Source organism: Somniosus microcephalus, chromosome 31 (genome assembly GCF_052327205.1).
Source record: "Somniosus microcephalus isolate GS21.2 chromosome 31, FLI_Smic_1.0, whole genome shotgun sequence".
Classification (NCBI taxonomy): domain Eukaryota; kingdom Metazoa; phylum Chordata; class Chondrichthyes; order Squaliformes; family Somniosidae; genus Somniosus; species Somniosus microcephalus.
The window spans coordinates 36,406,671-36,428,220 of NC_141017.1; the positions used below are offsets into that span (position 1 = coordinate 36,406,671).

A 21,550-nucleotide genomic window follows, 5' to 3' on the forward strand; every position below is an offset into this window, starting at 1 on the left:
TAAGACATAGAAGGAAGTGGGCGATCAACTGAGTTGCCTTTTATTAAAAAAAATCTAGTCCTTCAGACTTTGTGGGGCCCTTTTCAATGTCTGCTTCGCAATTTTGAAACTATCTCAGCAGCTTGTTCAATTTTTTAAAAACATCCACAGACTGATGTCACATTTTACAGATCTGAATCTGTCGATCATTCTGATTTTTATCAAGGATCCAATCATTGGCACAATTTGAAGGGCTTGTTGCTCGTAATTCGGGTTTGGAGAATTTACTTTAAAATCTCTCTTTTTTATTCGTTCCTGGGATGTGAGCGACGCCGGCAAGGCCATCATTCATTGCCCCTCCCGAATCGCCCCGAGTCATGGTTCATGGTGGTGAGCCGCCTTCTTGAATATACAACTGAGTGTCTCACTCGGCCATTTTCAGAGGGCTGTTAAGATTCAACCACGTTGCTGTGGGTCTGGAGTCACATACCGGCCAGACCGGGTAAGGGCGGCAGATTTCCTTCCCTAAAGGACATTAGTGAACCAGATGGGTTTGTACAACAATCCGGTAGTTTCATGGTCACCATTACTGACACTAGCTTTTTATTACAGATTTTAAAAAATTTAAGTACAGGTAGACTATCCTTTATCCGAAAACCTCGGGACCAGCCGTGTTTCGGTTTTCGGAAAATTTCGGATTTCAGAAGGTATTTTATAAGACTGGGAAATTTGTCGGGGGTGGGGGTCGGCGGGGGGGTCGGCGGGGGGGTCGGCGGTCGGCGGGGGGTCGGGGGTCGACGGGGGTCGGGGTCGGCGGGGGGTCGGCGGGGGGTCGGCGGGGGGTCGGCGGGGGGTCGGGGGTGGGGGTCGGCGGTGGGGGTCGGTGGGGGTCGGGGTCGTGCGCACGACTTATGCTGAACGAAACCTTTCGGTTTTCAGAGGATTTCGGTTTTCGGAAGTGCGGATAAAGGATACACTATCCCTTATCCGAAAGGGTGGGGGGTCGGCGGGGGGTCGGCGGTGGGGGTCGGCGGGGGTCGGGGTCGTGCACACGACTTACGCTGAACGAAAAAACCTTCGGTTTTTAGAGGGTTTCGGTTTTCGGAAGTTCGGATAAAGGGTAGTCTACCTGTAACTGAATTTAAATTCCCCAGTTGACGTGGTGGGATTCTGAACTCACATCTCTGGATCATTAGTCCAGGCCTCTGTGATTACTAGTCCAGTAACATAACCACTATGCTACCAAACTTAGCACCTGAATTCTTGTCACCCTTAGAGGATGAGACCAGGGAACTAGTGGTGGGGAACATGGAGATGGCAAAGACGCTGAACAAATATTTTGTATCCCAGTCTTTACAGTAGAGGACACTAAAAATATCCCAACACTGGACAAACAGGGGGCAATGGGGGGGGGGGAGGAGCTAAACACGATTAAAATCACTAAAGAGATGGTACTCGGTAAAATAATGGGACTTAAGGCGGATAAATTCCCCGGACCTGATGGCCTACATCCTAGGGTCTTGAGAGAAGTGGCGGTAGGGATTGTGGATGCATTGGTGATTATTTTCCAAAACTCCCTGGACTCAGGAAAGGTCCAGGCAGATTGGAAAACTGCTAATGTAACACCCTCATATAAGAAGGGAAGTAAACAAAAAGCTGGAAACTATAGACCAGTTAGCCTAACATCTGTGGTTGGCAAAATGTTGGAGTCCATTATTAAGGAAACAGTAACAGAGCATTTGGATAAACATAATTTAATAGGACAGAGTCAGCATGGTTTTGTGAAGGGGAAGTCATGTTTGACAAATTTGCTCGAATTCTTTGAGGACGTAACATACAGGGTGGATAAAGGGGAACCAGTGGATGTAGTGTATTTGGACTTCCAAAAGGCATTTGACAAGGTTCCACACAAAAGATTACTGATCAAGATAAGAAATCGCGGGATTGGGGGTAATATACTGGCATGGGTGGAAGATTGGCTATCTAACAGAAAACAAAGAGTTGGGATAAATGGTTCGTTCTCGGGCTGGCAATCAGTAACTAGTGGTGTTCCGCAGGGGTCAGTGCTGGGACCCCAACTCTTTACAATCTATATTAACGATTTGGAGGAAGGGACCGAGTGCAACATATCCAAGTTTGCTGACGATACAAGGATGGGAGGGAAAGCAGCGAGTGAGGAGGACATAAAAAACCTGCAAAAGAACATAGACAGGCTAAGTGAGTGGGCAGAGATTTGGCAGATGCAATATAATGTTGGAAAGTGTGAGGTTATGCACATTGGCAGAAAAAATCAAAGAGAAAGTTATTATCTAAATGGAGAGAAACTGCAAAGTGCTACAGTACAAAGGGATCTGGAGGTCCTGGTGCATGAAACACAAAAAGTTAGTATGCAGGTGCAGCAGGTGATCAGGAAGGCCAATGGAATCTTGGCTTTTATTGCAAGGGGGATGGAGTATAAAAACAGGGAAGTCGTGCTGCAGTTATACAGGGTATTGGTGAGGCCACACCTGGAATACTGCGTGCAGTTTTGGTTTCCATATTTAAGAAAAGATATACTTGCTCTCGAGGCGGTTCAGAGAAGGTTCACTCGGTTGATTCCGGAGATGAGGGGTTTGACGTATGAGGAAAGGTTGAGTTGGTTGGGCCTCTACTCATTGGAGTTCAGAAGAATGAGAGGCGATCTTATCGAAACATAAGATTGTGAGGGGGCTTGATCGGGTGGATGCGGTGAGGATGTTTCCACTGATGGGTGAGACTAGAACTAGGGGGCATAATTTTAGAATAAGGGGCTGCCCTTTCAAAACTGAGATGAGGAGAAACTTCTTCACTCAGAGGGTAGTAAATCTATGGAATTTGCTACCCCAGAGAGCTGTGGAAGCTGCAACATTAAATAGATTTAAAATGGAGATAGACAGTTTCCTAGCAGATAAGGGAATTAGGGGTTACAGGGAGAGGGCAGGGAAGTGGACGTGAGTCGAGATTCGGATCAGCCATGATCCTATTGAATGGCGGAGCAGGCCTGAGGGGCCGTATGGCCTACTCCTGCTCCTAATTCTTATGTTCTTATGTTTTAAGCTTCAGAGACCAACGAGACGGTGGAGGAATTTCAGTCACAAGTCCAGATGCAAATCTCTCACGCGCTGGTTAATGGTGAGTGGACTATCATTGATTACATTGAAATCGGTGTCATTGGAGGAGCATCATCTGTACATGCCCTCGGTTCCAGAGCAAAACTCAAATCACCAGGTCATCAATCCAGTTAGCAGTTAATTGTTCCGTAAATCCTTACACTATTTTTCATTTGTTCTTAGGCAACACCGACAAGGACACGTTTATTGCATTATCCCAAGAAATTTGTTGGTCTTCTAACTTGTTTTCAAACAACTGAGTTAGGCCACTTCAGAGGGTGTTAACCCCATAGAGAGGGATTGGAGTCATGGTTAGGGGTCCTTCCCTGAAGAGCATCAGTGAACAAACTGGACTGTTACACGGCCATATCTTCTGGCATCAGCTCACGACGGACCAGATTTAATTTCATGATTTGTCATGGTGGGATTTGAACTCAACCTCTGAGTCAAATATAGATTTGACTTCAAAACAAAATTCCCAAGTCCTGCGATTGTTATCTCACGTAATAATTGTGCATCTTTATGTCAGATTGCTTCATTGGACAGAAGATGGACGGAAACTAAACACTGGAACTAGAGGGATAAGAATTAAAGACGGAGGATGTGCAATTGGAGGGATGGACACCAAGGGACTGGAGATGGAGGGATAGACACCAAAGGATTGAGATGGAGGGATAGACACCAAGGGATTGAGATGGAGGGATAGACACCAAGGGATTGAGATGGAGGGATGGACACTAAGGGATTGAGATGGAGGGATAGATACCAAGGGATTGAGATGGAGGGATAGACACCAAGGGATTGAGATGGAGGGATGGACACCAAGGGATTGAGATGGAGGGATAGACACCAAGGGATTGAGACGGAGGGATAGACACCAAGGGATTGAGATGGAGGGATGGACACTAAGGGATTGAGATGGAGGGATAGACACCAAGGGATTGAGATGGAGGGATGGACACCGAGGGATTGAGATGGAGGGATGGACACTAAGGGATTGAGATGGAGGGATAGACACCAAGGGATTGAGATGGAGGGATGGACACCAAGGGATTGAAATGGAGGGGTAGACACCAAGGGATTGAGATGGAGGGATAGACACCAAGGGATTGAGATGGAGGGATGGACACTAAGGGATTGAGATGGAGGGATAGACACTAAGGGATTGAGATGGAGGGATAGACACCAAGGGATTGAGATGGAGGGATAGACACCAAGGGATTGAGATGGAGGGATAGACACCAAGGGATTGAGATGGAGGGATAGACACCAAGGGATTGAGATGGAGGGATGGACACTAAGGGATTCAGATGGAGGGATAGACACTAAGGGATTGAGATGGAGGGATAGACACCAAGGGATTGAGATGGAGGGATAGACACCAAGGGATTGAGATGGAGGGATAGACACCAAGGGATTGAGATGGAGGGATAGACACCAAGGGATTGAGATGGAGGGATAGAAACCAAGGGATTGAGACGGAGGGATAGACACCAAGGGATTGAGATGGAGAGATAGACACCAAGGGATTGAGATGGAGGGATGGACACTAAGGGATTGAGATGGAGGGATAGACACTAAAGGATTGAGATGGAGGGATAGACACCAAGGGATTGAGATGGAGGGATAGACACCAAGGGATTGAGATGGAGGGATAGACACCAAGGGATTGAGATGGAGGGATAGACACCAAGGGATTGAGATGGAGGGATAGACACCAAGGGATTGAGATGGAGGGATGGACACCAAGGGATTGAGATGGAGGGATAGACACCAAGGGATTGAGATGGAGGGATAGACACTAAGGGATTGGAGATGGAGGGATAGACACCAAGGGATTGAGATGGAGGGATAGACACCAAGGGAGTGAGATGGAGGGATAGACACTAAGGGATTGAGATGGAGGGATAGACACCAAGGGATTGAGATGGAGGGATAGACACCAAGGGATTGAGATGGAGGGATAGACACCAAGGGATTGAGATGGAGGGATAGACACTAAGGGATTGAGATGGAGGGATGGACACTAAGGGATTGAGATGGAGGGATAGACACCAAGGGATTGAGATGGAGGGATAGACACCAAGGGATTGAGATGGAGGGATAGACACTAAGGGATTGAGATGGAGGGATGGACACTAAGGGATTGAGATGGAGGGATAGACACCAAGGGATTGAGATGGAGGGATAGACACCAAGGGATTGAGATGGAGGGATAGACACCAAGGGATTGAGATGGAGGGACAGACACCAAGGGATTGAGATGGAGGGATAGACACCAAGGGATTGAGATGGAGGGATGGACACCAAGGGATTGAGATGGAGGGATAGACACTAAGGGATTGAGAGGGAGGGATAGACACCAAGGGATTGAGATGGAGGGATAGACACCAAGGGATTGAGATGGAAGGATAGACACCAAAGGATTGAGATGGAGGGATGGACACCAAGGGATTGAGATGGAAGGATAGACACCAAGGGATTGAGATGGATGGATAGACACCAAGGGATTGAGATGGAGGGATAGACACCAAGGGATTGAGATGGAGGGATAGACACCAAGGGATTGAGATGGAGGGATAGACACTAAGGGATTGAGATGGAGGCATAGACACCAAGGGATTGGAGATGGAGGGATAGACACCAAGGGATTGAGATGGAGGGATGGACACCAAGGGACTGAGATGGAAGGATAGACACTAAGGGACTGAGATGGAGGGATAGACACAAAGGGATTGAGATGGAGGGATAGACACCAAGGGATTGGAGATGGAGGGATAGACACCAAGGGATTGAGATGAAGGGATGGACACCAAGGGATTGAGATGGAAGGATACACACTAAGAGATTGAGATGGAGGGATAGACACCAAGGGATTGAGATGGAGGGATAGACACCAAGGGATTGAGATGGAGGGATAGACACCAAGGGATTGAGATGGAAGGATAGACACTAAGGGATTGAGATGGAGGGATAGACACCAAGGGATTGAGATGGAGGGATAGACACTAAGGGATTGAAATGGAGGGATAGACACCAAGGGATTGAGATGGAGGGATGGACACCAAGGGATTGGAGATGGAGGGATAGACACCAAGGGGTTGAGATGGAGGGATAGACACCAAGGGATTGAGATGGAGGGATAGACACTAAGGGATTGGAGAGGGAGGGATAGACACGAAGGGATTGAGATGGAGGGATGGACACTAAGGGATTGGAGATGGAGGGATAGACACCAAGGGATTGGAGATGGAGGGATAGACACCAAGGGATTGAGATGGAGGGATAGACACCAAGGGATTGAGATGGAGGGATGGACACCTTGGGATTGGAGATGGAGGGATAGGCACCAAGGGATTGAGATGGAGGGATGGACACTAAGGGATTGAGATGGAGGGATAGACACCAAGGGATTGAGATGCAGGGATAGACACCAAGGGATTGAGATGGAGGGATAGACACCAAGGGATTGAGATGGAGGGATAGACACTAAGGGATTGAGATGGAGGGATAGACACTAAGGGATTGAGAAGGAGGGATAGACACCAAGGGATTGGAGATGGAGGGATAGACACCAAGGGATTGAGATGGAGGGATGGACACCAAGGGATTGAGATGGAGGGATGGACACCAAGGGATTGAGACGGAGGGATAGACACCAAGGGATTGAGATGGAGGGATAGACACTAAGGGATTGAGATTGAGGGATAGACACCAAGGGATTGAGATGGAGGGATAGACACTAAGGGATTGAGATGGAGGGATAGACACCAAGGGATTGAGATGGAGGGATAGACACCAAGGGATTGAGATGGAGGGATGGACACCAAGGGATTGAGATGGAGGGATAGAGACCAAGGGATTGAGATGGAGGGATAGACACCAAGGGATTGAGATGGAGGGATAGACACCAAGGGATTGAGATGGAGGGAGAGACACCAAGGGATTGAGATGGAGGGATGGACACCAAGGGATTGAGATGGAAGGATAGACACTAAGGGATTGAGATGGAGGGATAGACACCAAGGGATTGAGAAGGAGGGATAGACACTAAGGGATTGAAATGGAGGGATAGACACCAAAGGATTGAGATGGAGGGATGGACACCAAGGGATTGGAGATGGAGGGATAGACATCAAGGGATTGAGATGGAGGGATAGACACCAAGGGATTGAGATGGAGGGATAGACACCAAGGGATTGAGATGGAGGGATAGACACCAAGGGATTGAGATGGAGGGATAGACACCAAGGGATTGAGATGGAGGGATAGACACCAAGGGATTGGAGATGGAGGGATAGACATTAAGGGATTGAGATGGATGGATAGACACCAAGGGATTGGAGATGGAGGGATAGACACCAAGGGATTGAGATGGAGGGAAAGACACCAAGGGATTGAGATGGAGGGATAGACACCAAGGGATTGGAGATGGAGGGATAGACACGAAGGGATTGAGATGGATGGATAGACACCAAGGGATTGGAGATGGAGGGATAGACACTAAGGGATTGAGATGGAGGGATAGACACCAAGGGATTGAGATGGAGGGATAGACACCAATGGATTGAGATGGAGGGATAGACACCAAGGGATTGAGATGGAGGGATAGACACCAAGGGATTGAGATGGAGGGATAGACACTAAGGGATTGAGATGGACGGATAGACACCAAGGGATTGAGATGGAGGGATAGACACCAAGGGATTGAGATGGAGGGATAGACACCAAGGGATTGAGATGGAGGGATAGACACTAAGGGATTGAGATGGAGGGATAGACACCAAGGGATTGAGATGGAGGGATAGACACTAAGGGATTGAGATGGAGGGATAGACACTAAGGGATTGAGATGGAGGGATAGACACTAAGGGATTGAGATGGAGGGATAGACACCAAGGGATTGAGATGGAGGGATAGACACCAAGGGATTGAGATGGAGGGATAGACACTAAGGGATTGAGATGAAGGGATAGACACTAAGGGATTGAGATGGAGGGATAGACACTAAGGGATTGAGATGGAGGGATGGACACCAAGGGATTGAGATGGAGGGATAGACACCAAGGGATTGGAGATGGAGCGATAGACACCAAGGGATTGAGATGGAGGGATAGACACCAAGGGATTGAGATGGAGGGATAGACACCAAGGGATTGGAGATGGAGGGATAGACACCAAGGGATTGGAGATGGAGGGATAGACACCAAGGGATTGAGATGGAGGGATAGACACCAAGGGATTGAGATGGAGGGATAGACACCAAGGGATTGAGATGGAGGGATAGACACCAAGGGATTGAGATGGAGGGATAGACACTAAGGGATTGAGATGGAGGGATGGACACTAAGGGATTGAGAAGGAGGGATAGACACCAAGGGATTGAGATGGAAGGATAGACACCAAGGGATTCAGATGGAGAGATAGACCTCAAGGGATTGGAGATGGAGGGATGGACACCAAGGGATTGAGATGGAGGGATAGACACCAAGGGATTGAGATGGAAGGATAGACACCAAGGGATTCAGATGGAGGGATAGACCTCAAGGGATTGGAGATGGAGGGATGGACACCAAGGGATTGAGATGGAGGGATGGGCACTAAGGGATTGAGATGGGGGGATAGATATCAAGGGATTGAGATGGAGGGATAGACACCAAGGGATTGAGATGGAGGGATAGACACCAAGGGATTGAGATGGAGGGAGAGACACCAAGGGATTGAGATGCAGGGATAGACACTAAGGGATTGAGATGGAGGGATAGACACCAAGGGGTTGAGATGGAGGGATAGACACCAAGGGATTGAGATGGAGGGATAGACACTAAGGGATTGGAGAGGGAGGGATAGACACTAAGGGATTGAGATGGAGGGATGGACACTAAGGGATTGGAGATGGAGGGATAGACACCAAGGGATTGGAGATGGAGGGATAGACACCAAGGGATTGAGATGGAGGGATAGACACCAAGGGATTGAGATGGAGGGATGGACACCTTGGGATTGGAGATGGAGGGATAGGCACCAAGGGATTGAGATGGAGGGATGGACACTAAGGGATTGAGATGGAGGGATAGACACCAAGGGATTGAGATGCAGGGATAGACACCAAGGGATTGAGATGGAGGGATAGACACCAAGGGATTGAGATGGAGGGATAGACACTAAGGGATTGAGATGGAGGGATAGACACTAAGGGATTGAGATGGAGGGATAGACACCAAGGGATTGGAGATGGAGGGATAGACACCAAGGGATTGAGATGGAGGGATGGACACCAAGGGATTGAGATGGAGGGATGGACACCAAGGGATTGAGACGGAGGGATAGACACCAAGGGATTGAGATGGAGGGATAGACACTAAGGGATTGAGATTGAGGGATAGACACCAAGGGATTGAGATGGAGGGATAGACACTAAGGGATTGAGATGGAGGGATAGACACCAAGGGATTGAGATGGAGGGATAGACACCAAGGGATTGAGATGGAGGGATGGACACCAAGGGATTGAGATGGAGGGATAGACACCAAGGGATTGAGATGGAGGGATAGACACCAAGGGATTGAGATGGAGGGATAGACACCAAGGGATTGAGATGGAGGGATAGACACCAAGGGATTGAGATGGAGGGATAGACACCAAGGGATTGAGATGGAGGGAGAGACACCAAGGGATTGAGATGGAGGGATGGACACCAAGGGATTGAGATGGAGGGATGGACACTAAGGGATTGGAGATGGAGGGATAGACACCAAGGGATTGGAGATAGAGGGATAGACACCAAGGGATTGAGATGGAGGGATAGACACCAAGGGATTGAGATGGAAGGATAGACATTAAGGGATTGAGATGGAGGGATAGACACCAAGGGATTGGAGATGGAGGGATGGGCACCAAGGGATTGAGATGGAAGGATAGACACCAACGGATTGAGATGGAGAGATAGACACCAAGGGATTGAGATGGAGGGATGGACACTAAGGGATTGGAGATGGAGGGATAGACACTAAGGGATTGAGATGGAGGGATAGACACCAAGGGATTGAGATGGAGGGATAGACACCAAGGGATTGAGATGGAGGGATAGACACCAAGGGATTGAGATGGAGGGATAGACACCAAGGGATTGAGATGGAGGGATAGACACCAAGGGATTGGAGATGGAGGGATAGACATTAAGGGATTGAGATGGATGGATAGACACCAAGGGATTGGAGATGGAGGGATAGACACCAAGGGATTGAGATGGAGGGAAAGACACCAAGGGATTGAGATGGAGGGATAGACACCAAGGGATTGGAGATGGAGGGATAGACACCAAGGGATTGAGATGGAGGGATGGACACCAAGGGATTGGAGATGGAGGGATAGACACTAAGGGATTGAGATGGAGGGATAGACACCAAGGGATTGAGATGGAGGGATAGACACCAATGGATTGAGATGGAGGGATAGACACCAAGGGATTGAGATGGAGGGATAGACACCAAGGGATTGAGATGGAGGGATAGACACTAAGGGATTGAGATGGAGGGATAGACACCAAGGGATTGAGATGGAGGGATAGACACCAAGGGATTGAGATGGAGGGATAGACACCAAAGGATTGAGATAGAGGGATAGACACTAAGGGATTGAGATGGAGGGATAGACACCAAGGGATTGAGATGGAGGGATAGACACTAAGGGATTGAGATGGAGGGATAGACACTAAGGGATTCAGATGGAGGGATAGACACTAAGGGATTGAGATGGAGGGATAGACACCAAGGGATTGAGATGGAGGGATAGACACCAAGGGATTGAGATGGAGGGATAGACACTAAGGGATTGAGATGGAGGGATAGACACGAAGGGATTGAGATGGAGGGATAGACACTAAGGGATTGAGATGGAGGGATGGACACCAAGGGATTGAGATGGAGGGATAGACACCAAGGGATTGGAGATGGAGCGATAGACACCAAGGGATTGAGATGGAGGGATAGACACCAAGGGATTGAGATGGAGGGATAGACACCAAGGGATTGGAGATGGAGGGATAGACACCAAGGGATTGGAGATGGAGGGATAGACACCAAGGGATTGAGATGGAGGGATAGACACCAAGGGATTGAGATGGAGGGATAGACACCAAGGGATTGAGATGGAGGGATAGACACCAAGGGATTGAGATGGAGGGATAGACACTAAGGGATTGAGATGGAGGGATGGACACTAAGGGATTGAGAAGGAGGGATAGACACCAAGGGATTGAGATGGAAGGATAGACACCAAGGGATTCAGATGGAGAGATAGACCTCAAGGGATTGGAGATGGAGGGATGGACACCAAGGGATTGAGATGGAGGGATGGACACCAAGGGATTGAGATGGAAGGATAGACACCAAGGGATTCAGATGGAGGGATAGACCTCAAGGGATTGGAGATGGAGGGATGGACACCAAGGGATTGAGATGGAGGGATGGGCACTAAGGGATTGAGATGGGGGGATAGATATCAAGGGATTGAGATGGAGGGATAGACACCAAGGGATTGAGATGGAGGGATAGACACCAAGGGATTGAGATGGAGGGAGAGACACCAAGGGATTGAGATGCAGGGATAGACACTAAGGGATTGAGATGGAGGGATAGACACCAAGGGATTGAGATGGAGGGATAGACACCAAGGGATTGAGATGGAGGGATAGACACTAAGGGATTGGAGAGGGAGGGATAGACACTAAGGGATTGAGATGGAGGGATGGACACTAAGGGATTGGAGATGGAGGGATAGACACCAAGGGATTGGAGATGGAGGGATAGACACCAAGGGATTGAGATGGAGGGATAGACACCAAGGGATTGAGATGGAGGGATGGACACCTTGGGATTGGAGATGGAGGGATAGGCACCAAGGGATTGAGATGGAGGGATGGACACTAAGGGATTGAGATGGAGGGATAGACACCAAGGGATTGAGATGCAGGGATAGACACCAAGGGATTGAGATGGAGGGATAGACACCAAGGGATTGAGATGGAGGGATAGACACTAAGGGATTGAGATGGAGGGATAGACACTAAGGGATTGAGATGGAGGGATAGACACCAAGGGATTGGAGATGGAGGGATAGACACCAAGGGATTGAGATGGAGGGATGGACACCAAGGGATTGAGATGGAGGGATGGACACCAAGGGATTGAGACGGAGGGATAGACACCAAGGGATTGAGAGGGAGGGATAGACACCAAGGGATTGAGATGGAGGGATAGACACCAAGGGATTGAGATGGAGGGAGAGACACCAAGGGATTGAGATGGAGGGATGGACACCAAGGGATTGAGATGGAGGGATGGACACTAAGGGATTGGAGATGGAGGGATAGACACCAAGGGATTGGAGATAGAGGGATAGACACCAAGGGATTGAGATGGAGGGATAGACACCAAGGGATTGAGATGGAAGGATAGACACTAAGGGATTGAGATGGAGGGATAGACACCAAGGGATTGGAGATGGAGGGATGGGCACCAAGGGATTGAGATGGAAGGATAGACACCAAGGGATTGAGATGGAGAGATAGACACCAAGGGATTGAGATGGAGGGATGGACACTAAGGGATTGGAGATGGAGGGATAGACACCAAGGGATTGAGATGGAGGGATAGACACCAAGGGATTGGAGATGGAGGGATAGACACTAAGGGATTGAGATGGAGGGATGGACACCAAGGGATTGAGATGGAGGGATGGACACCAAGGGATTGAGATGGAGGGATAGACACCAAGGGATTGAGATGGAGGGATAGACACCAAGGGATTGAGATGGAGGGATGGACACCAAGGGATTGAGATGGAAGGGTAGACACCAAGGGATTGAGATGGAGGGATGGACACCAAGGGATTGAGATGGAGGGATGGACACCAAGGGATTGAGATGGAGGGATAGGCACCAAGGGATTGAGATGGAGGGATAGACACCAATGGATTGAGATGGAGGGATAGACACCAAGGGATTGAGATGGAGGGATAGACACTAAGGGATTGACATGGAGGGATAGACACCAAGGGATTGAGATGGAGGGATAGACACTAAGGGATTGAGATGGAGGGATGGACACCAAGGGATTGAGATGGAGGGATAGACACTAAGGGATTGAGATGGAGGGATGGACACTAAGGGATTGAGATGGAGGGATGGACACTAATGGATTGAGATGGAGGGATGGACACCAAGGGATTGAGATGGCGGGATAGACACTAAGGGATTGAGATGGAGGGATAGACACCAAGGGATTGAGATGGAGGGATAGACACTAAGGGATTGAGATGGAGGGATAGACACTAAGGGATTGAGTTGGAGGGATGGACACTAAGGGATTGAGATGGAGGGATGGACACTAAGGGATTGAGATGGAGGGATAGACACCAAGGGATTGAGATGGAGGGGTAGACACCAAGGGATTGAGATGGAGGGATAGACACCAAGGGATTGAGATGGAGGGATAGACACCAAGGGATTGAGATGGAGGGATAGACACCAAGGGATTGAGATGGAGGGATAGACACTAAGGGATTGCGATGGAGGGATGGACACCAAGGGATTGAGATGGAGGGATGGACACTAAGGGATTGAGATGGAGGGATGGACACAAAGGGATTGAGATGGAGGGATGGACACCAAGGGATTGAGATGGAGGGATAGACACCAAGGGATTGAGATGGAGGGATAGACACCAAGGGTTTGAGATGGAGGGATAGACACCAAGGGATTGAGATGGAGGGATAGACACCAAGGGATTGAGATGGAGGGATAGACACCAAGGGATTGAGATGGAGGGATAGACACCAAGGGATTGAGATGGAGGGATGGACACTAAGGGATTGAGATGGAGGGATAGACACCAAGGGATTGAGATGGAGGGATAGACACCAAGAGATTGAGATGGAGGGATAGATACCAAGGGATTGAGATGGAGGGATAGACACCAAGGGATTGAGATGGAGGGACAGACACGAAGTGATTGAGATTTGAGATGGAGGGATAGACACCAAGGGATTGAGATGGAGGGATAGACACCAAGGGATTGAGATGGAGGGATGGACACTAAGGGATTGAGATGGAGGGATAGACACCAAGGGATTGAGATGGAGGGATAGACACTAAGGGATTGAGATGGAGGGATAGACACCAAGGGATTGAGATGGAGGGATGGACACTAAGGGATTGAGATGGAGGGATAGACACCAACGGATTGAGATGGAGGGATAGACACCAAGGGATTGAGATGGAGGGATAGACACTAAGGGATTGAGATGGAGGGATAGACACCAAGGGATTGAGATGGAGGGATAGACACCAAGGGATTGAGATGGAGGGATAGACACCAAGGGATTTAGACGGAGGGATAGACACCAAGGGATTGAGATGGAGGGATAGACACCAAGGGATTGAGATGGAGGGATAGACACCAAGGGATTGAGATGGAGGGATAGACACCAAGGGATTGAGATGGAGGGATAGACACCAAGGGATTGAGATGGAGGGATGGACACCAAGGGATTGAGATGGAGGGATAGACACTAAGGGATTGCGATGGAGGGATAGACACCAAGGGATTGAGATGGAGGGATAGACACCAAGGGACTGAGATGTAGGGATAGACACCAAGGGATTGAGATGGAGGGATAGACACCAAGGGACTGAGATGGAGGGGTAGACACCAAGGGATTGAGATGGAGGGATAGACACCAAGGGATTGAGATGGAGGGATAGACACCAAGGGATTGAGATGGAGGGATAGACACCAAGGGATTGAGATGGAGGGATAGACACCAAGGGACTGAGATGGGGGGTTGACACCAAGGGATTGAGATGGAGGGATAGACACCAAGGGATTGAGATGGAGGGATAGACACCAAGGGATTGAGATGGAGGGATAGACACTAAGGGATTGCGATGGAGGGATGGACACCAAGGGATTGAGATGGAGGGATGGACACTAAGGGATTGAGATGGAGGGATGGACACCAAGGGATTGAGATGGAGAGATAGACACCAAGGGATTGAGAAGGAGGGATAGACACCAAGGGATTGAGATGGAGGGATAGACACCAAGGGATTGAGATGGAGGGATAGACACCAAGGGATTGAGATGGAAGGATAGACACCAAGGGATTGAGATGGAGGGATAGACACCAAGGGATTGAGATGGAGGGATGGACACTAAGGGATTGAGATGGTGGGATAGACACCAAGGGATTGAGATGGAGGGATAGACACCAAGAGATTGAGATGGAGGGATAGATACCAAGGGATTGAGATGGAGGGATAGACACCAAGGGATTGAGATGGAGGGATAGACACTAAGGGATTGAGATGGAGGGATAGACACCAAGGGATTGAGATGGAGGGATAGACACCAAGGGATTGAGATGGAGGGATGGACACTAAGGGATTGAGATGGAGGGATAGACACCAAGGGATTGAGATGGAGGGATAGACACTAAGGGATTGAGATGGAGGGATAGACACCAAGGGATTGAGATGGAGGGATGGACACTAAGGGATTGAGATGGAGGGATAGACACCAAGGGATTGAGATGGAGGGATAGACACCAAGGGATTGAGATGGAGGGATAGACACTAAGGGATTGAGATGGAGGGATAGACACCAAGGGATTGAGATGGAGGGATAGACACCAAGGGATTGAGATGGAGGGATAGACACCAAGGGATTTAGATGGAGGGATAGACACCAAGGGATTGAGATGGAGGGATAGACACCAAGGGATTGAGATGGAGGGATAGACACCAAGGGATTGAGATGGAGGGATAGACACCAAGGGATTGAGATGGAGGGATAGACACTAAGGGATTGAGATGGAGGGATGGACACCAAGGGATTGAGATGGAGGGATAGACACGAAGGGATTGCGATGGAGGGATAGACACCAAGGGATTGAGATGGAGGGATAGACACCAAGGGACTGAGATGTAGGGATAGACACCAAGGGATTGAGATGGAGGGATACACACCAAGGGATTGAGATGGAGGGATGGACACCAAGGGATTGAGATGGAGGGATGGACACTAAGGGATTGAGATGGAGGGATAGACACCAAGGGATTGAGATGGAGGGATAGACACCAAGGGATTGAGATGGAGGGATGGACACCAAGGGATTGAGATGGCGGGATAGACACCAGGGGATTGAGATGGAGGGATAGACACCAAGGGATTGAGATGGAGGGATGGACACCAAGGGATTGAGATGGAGGGATAGACACCAAGGGATTGAGATGGAGGGATAGACACCAAGGGATTGCGATGGAGGGATAGACACCAAGGGATTGAGATGGAGGGATAGACACCAAGGGATTGAGATGGAGGGATAGACACCAAGGGATTGAGATGGAGGGATAGACACCAAGGGATTGAGATGGAGGGATAGACACCAAGGGATTGAGATGGAGGGTTAGACACCAAGGGATTGAGATGGAGGGATAGACACCAAGGGATTGAGATGGAGGGATGGACACCAAGGGATTGAGATGGAGGGATAGACACCAAGGGATTGAGATGGAGGGATAGACACTAAGGGATTGCGATGGAGGGATAGACACCAAGGGATTGAGATGGAGGGATAGACACCAAGGGATTGAGATGGAGGGATGGACACTAAGGGATTGAGATGGAGGGATAGACACCAAGGGATTGAGATGGAGGGATAGACACCAAGGGATTGAAATGGAGGGATGGACACTAAGGGATTGAGATGGAGGGATAGACACCAAGGGATTGAGATGGAGGGATAGACACTAAGGGATTGAGATGGAGGGATAGACACCAAGGGATTGAGATGGAGGGATGGACACTAAGGAATTGAGATGGAGGGATAGACACCAAGGGATTGAGATGGAGGGATAGACACCAAGGGATTGAGATGGAGGGATAGACACCAAGGGATTGAGATGGAGGGATAGACACCAAGGGATTGAGATGGAGGGATAGACAGCAAGGGATTGAGATGGAGGGATAGACACGAAGGGATTGCGATGGAGGGATAGACACCAAGGGATTGAGATGGAGGGATAGACACCAAGGGATTGAGATGGAGGGATAGACACCAAGGGATTGAGATGGAGGGATAGACACTAAGGGATTGCGATGGAGGGATAGACACCAAGGGATTGAGATGGAGGGATGGACACTAAGGGATTGAGATGGAGGGATAGACACCAAGGGATTGAGATGGAGGGATAGACACCAAGGCATTGAGATGGAGGGATGGACACCAAGGGATTGAGATGGAGGGATAGTCACCAAGGTATTGAGATGGAGGGATAGACACCAAGGGATTGAGATGGAGGGATGGACACCAAGGGATTGAGATGGAGGGATGGACACCAAGGGATTGAGATGGAGGGATAGACACCAAGGGATTGAGATGGAGGGATAGACACTAAGGGATTGCGATGGAGGGATAGACACCAAGGGATTGAGATGGAGGGATAGACACCAAGGGATTGAGATGGAGGGATAGACACCAAGGGATTGAGATGGAGGGATAGACACCAAGGGATTGAGATGGAGGGATAGACACCAAGGGATTGAGATGGAGGGAAAGACACCAAGGGATTGAGATGGAGGGATAGACACCAAGGGATTGAGATGGAGGGATGGACACCAAGGGATTGAGATGGAGGGATAGACACCAAGGGATTGAGATGGAGGGATAGACACAAAGGGATTGCGATGGAGGGATAGACACCAAGGGATTGAGATGGAGGGATAGACACCAAGGGATTGAGATGGAGGGATAGACACCAAGGGATTGAGATGGAGGGATAGACACCAAGGGATTGAGATGGAGGGATGGACACTAAGGGATTGAGATGGAGGGATAGACACCAAGGGATTGAGATGGAGGGATAGACACCAAGGGATTGAGATGGAGGGATGGACACTAAGGGATTGAGATGGAGGGATAGACACCAAGGGATTGAGATGGAGGGATAGACACTAAGGGATTGAGATGGAGGGATAGACACCAAGGGATTGAGATGGAGGGATGGACACTAAGGGATTGAGATGGAGGGATAGACACTAAGGGATTGAGATGGAGGGATAGACACCAAGGGATTGAGATGGAGGGATAGACACTAAGGGATTGAGATGGAGGGATAGGCACCAAGGGATTGAGATGGAGGGATAGACACCAAGGGATTGAGATGGAGGGATAGACACCAAGGGATTGAGATGGAGGGATAGTCACCAAGGGATTGAGATGGAGGGATAGACACCAAGTGATTGAGATGGAGGGATAGACACCAAGGGATTGAGATGGAGGGATAGACACCAAGGGATTGAGATGGAGGGATAGACACCAAGGGATTGAGATGGAGGGATAGACACCAAGGGATTGAGATGGAGGGATAGACACTAAGGGATTGAGATGGAGGGATAGACACCAAGGGATTGAGATGGAGGGATAGACACCAAGGGATTGAGATGGAGGGATAGACACCAAGGCATTGAGATGGAGGGATAGACACCAAGGGATTGAGATGGAGGGATGGACACTAAGGGATTGAGATGGAGGGATGGACACCAAGGGATTGAGATGGAGGGATAGACACCAAGGGATTGAGATGGAGGGATGGACACCAAGGGATTGAGATGGAGGGATAGACACCAAGGGATTGAGATGGAGGGATAGACACCAAGGGATTGAGATGGAGGGACAGACACCAAGGGATTGAGATGGAGGGACAGACACCAAGGGATTGAGATGGAGGGATAGACACCAAGGGATTGAGATGGAGGGATAGACACCAAGGGATTGAGATGGAGGGATAGACACTAAGGGATTGAGATGGAGGGATAGACACCAAGGGATTGAGATGGAGGGATGGACACTAAGGGATTGAGATGGAGGGATAGACACTAAGGGATTGAGATGGAGGGATAGACACCAAGGGATTGAGATGGAGGGATGGACACTAAGGGGTTGAGATGGAGGGATAGACACCAAGGGATTGAGATGGAGGGATAGACACCAAGGGATTGAGATGTAGGGATAGACACTAAGGGATTGAGATGGAGGGATAGGCACCAAGGGATTGAGATGGAGGGATAGACACCAAGGGATTGAGATGGATGGAAAGACACCAAGGGATTGAGATGGAGGGATAGACACCAAGGGATTGAGATGAAGGGATAGACACCAAGGGATTGAGATGGAGGGATAGACACCAAGGGATTGAGATGGAGGGATAGACACCAAGGGATTGAGATGGAGTGATAGACACCAAGGGATTGAGATGGAGGGATAGACACCAAGGGATTGAGATGGAGGGATAGACACCAAGGGATTGAGATGGAGGGATAGACACCAAGGGATTGAGATGGAGGGATAGACACCAAGGGATTGCGATGGAGGGATAGACACCAAGGGATTGAGATGGAGGGATGCACACTAAGTGATTGAGATGGAGGGATGGACACCAAGGGATTGAGACGGAGGGATAGACACCAAGGGATTGAGATGGAGGGATAGACACCAAGGGATTGGAGATGGAGGGATGGACACCAAGGGATTGAGACGGAGGGATAGACACCAAGGGATTGAGATGGAGGGATAGACACCAAGGGATTGAGATGCAGGGATAGACACCAAGGGATTGAGATGGAGGGATAGACACCAAGGGATTGAGATGGAGGGACAGACACCAAGGGATTGAGATGGAGGGACAGACACCAAGGGATTGAGATGGAGGGATAGACACCAAGGGATTGAGATGGAGGGATAGACACCAAGGGATTGAGATGGAGGGATAGACACTAAGGGATTGAGATGGAGGGATAGACACTAAGGGATTGAGATGGAAGGATAGACACTAAGGGATTGAGATGGAGGGATAGACACCAAGGGATTGAGATGGAGGGATAGACACCAAGGGATTGAGATGGAAGGATAGACACTAAGGGATTGAGATCGAGGGATAGACACCAAGGGATTGAGATGGAAGGATAGACACCAAGGGATTGAGATGGAGGGATAGACACTAAGGGATTGAGATGGAGGGATAGACACCAAGGGATTGAGATGGAAGGATAGACACCAAGGGATTGAGATGGAGGGATAGACACTAAGGGATTGAGATGGAGGGATAGACACCAAGGGATTGAGATGGAAGGATAGACACCAAGGGATTGAGATGGAGGTATAGACACTAAGGGATTGAGATGGAGGGATAGACACCAAGGGATTGAGATGAAGGGATGGACACTAAGGGGTTGAGATGGAGGGATAGACACCAAGGGATTGAGATGGAGGGATAGACACCAAGGGATTGAGATGGAGGGATAGACACTAAGGGATTGAGATGGAGGGATAGGCACCAAGGGATTGAGATGGAGGGATAGACACCAAGGGATTGAGATGGATGGAAAGACACCAAGGGATTGAGATGGAGGGATAGACACCAAGGGATTGAGATGAAGGGATAGACACCAAGGGATTGAGATGGAGGGATAGACACCAAGGGATTGAGATGGAGGGATAGACACCAAGGGATTGAGATGGAGTGATAGACACCAAGGGATTGAGATGGAGGGATAGACACCAAGGGATTGAGATGGAGGGATAGACACTAAGGGATTGAGATGGAGGGATAGACACCAAGGGATTGAGATGGAGGGATAGACACCAAGGGATTGAGATGGAGGGATAGACACCAAGGGATTGAGATGGAGGGATAGACACCAAGGGATTGAGATGGAGGGATGCACACTAAGTGATTGAGATGGAGGGATGGACACCAAGGGATTGAGACGGAGGGATAGACACCAAGGGATTGAGATGGAGGGATAGACACCAAGGGATTGGAGATGGAGGGATGGACACCAAGGGATTGAGACGGAGGGATAGACACCAAGGGATTGAGATGGAGGGATGGACACCAAGGGTTTGAGATGGAGGGATAGACACCAAGGGATTGAGATGGAGGGATAGACACCAAGGGATTGAGATGGAGGGACAGACACCAAGGGATTGAGATGGAGGGACAGACACCAAGGGATTGAGATGGAGGGATAGACACCAAGGGATTGAGATGGAGGGATAGACACCAAGGGATTGAGATGGAGGGATAGACACTAAGGGATTGAGATGGAGGGATAGACACTAAGGGATTGAGATGGAAGGATAGACACTAAGGGATTGAGATGGAGGGATAGACACCAAGGGATTGAGATGGAGGGATAGACACCAAGGGATTGAGATGGAAGGATAGACATTAAGGGATTGAGATGGAGGGATAGACACCAAGGGATTGAGATGGAAGGATAGACACCAAGGGATTGAGATGGAGGGATAGACACTAAGGGATTGAGATGGAGGGATAGACACCAAGGGATTGAGATGGAAGGATAGACACCAAGGGATTG

The 21,550-nt window shown here is 49.2% G+C and overlaps 1 protein-coding gene across 1 annotated transcript in view; it reads left to right on the forward strand.

Annotated features, from left to right (window-relative positions):
- Positions 1-21,550, forward strand: part of LOC147097745 (asialoglycoprotein receptor 1-like) — a 56,295-nt gene that overhangs the window by 12,996 nt on the left and 21,749 nt on the right. The window contains exon 3 of the mRNA XM_085971804.1: positions 3,055-3,129. Coding sequence (XP_085827930.1) covers positions 3,055-3,129 — 75 coding nt within the window. The remainder of the gene's footprint in view (positions 1-3,054; positions 3,130-21,550) is intronic.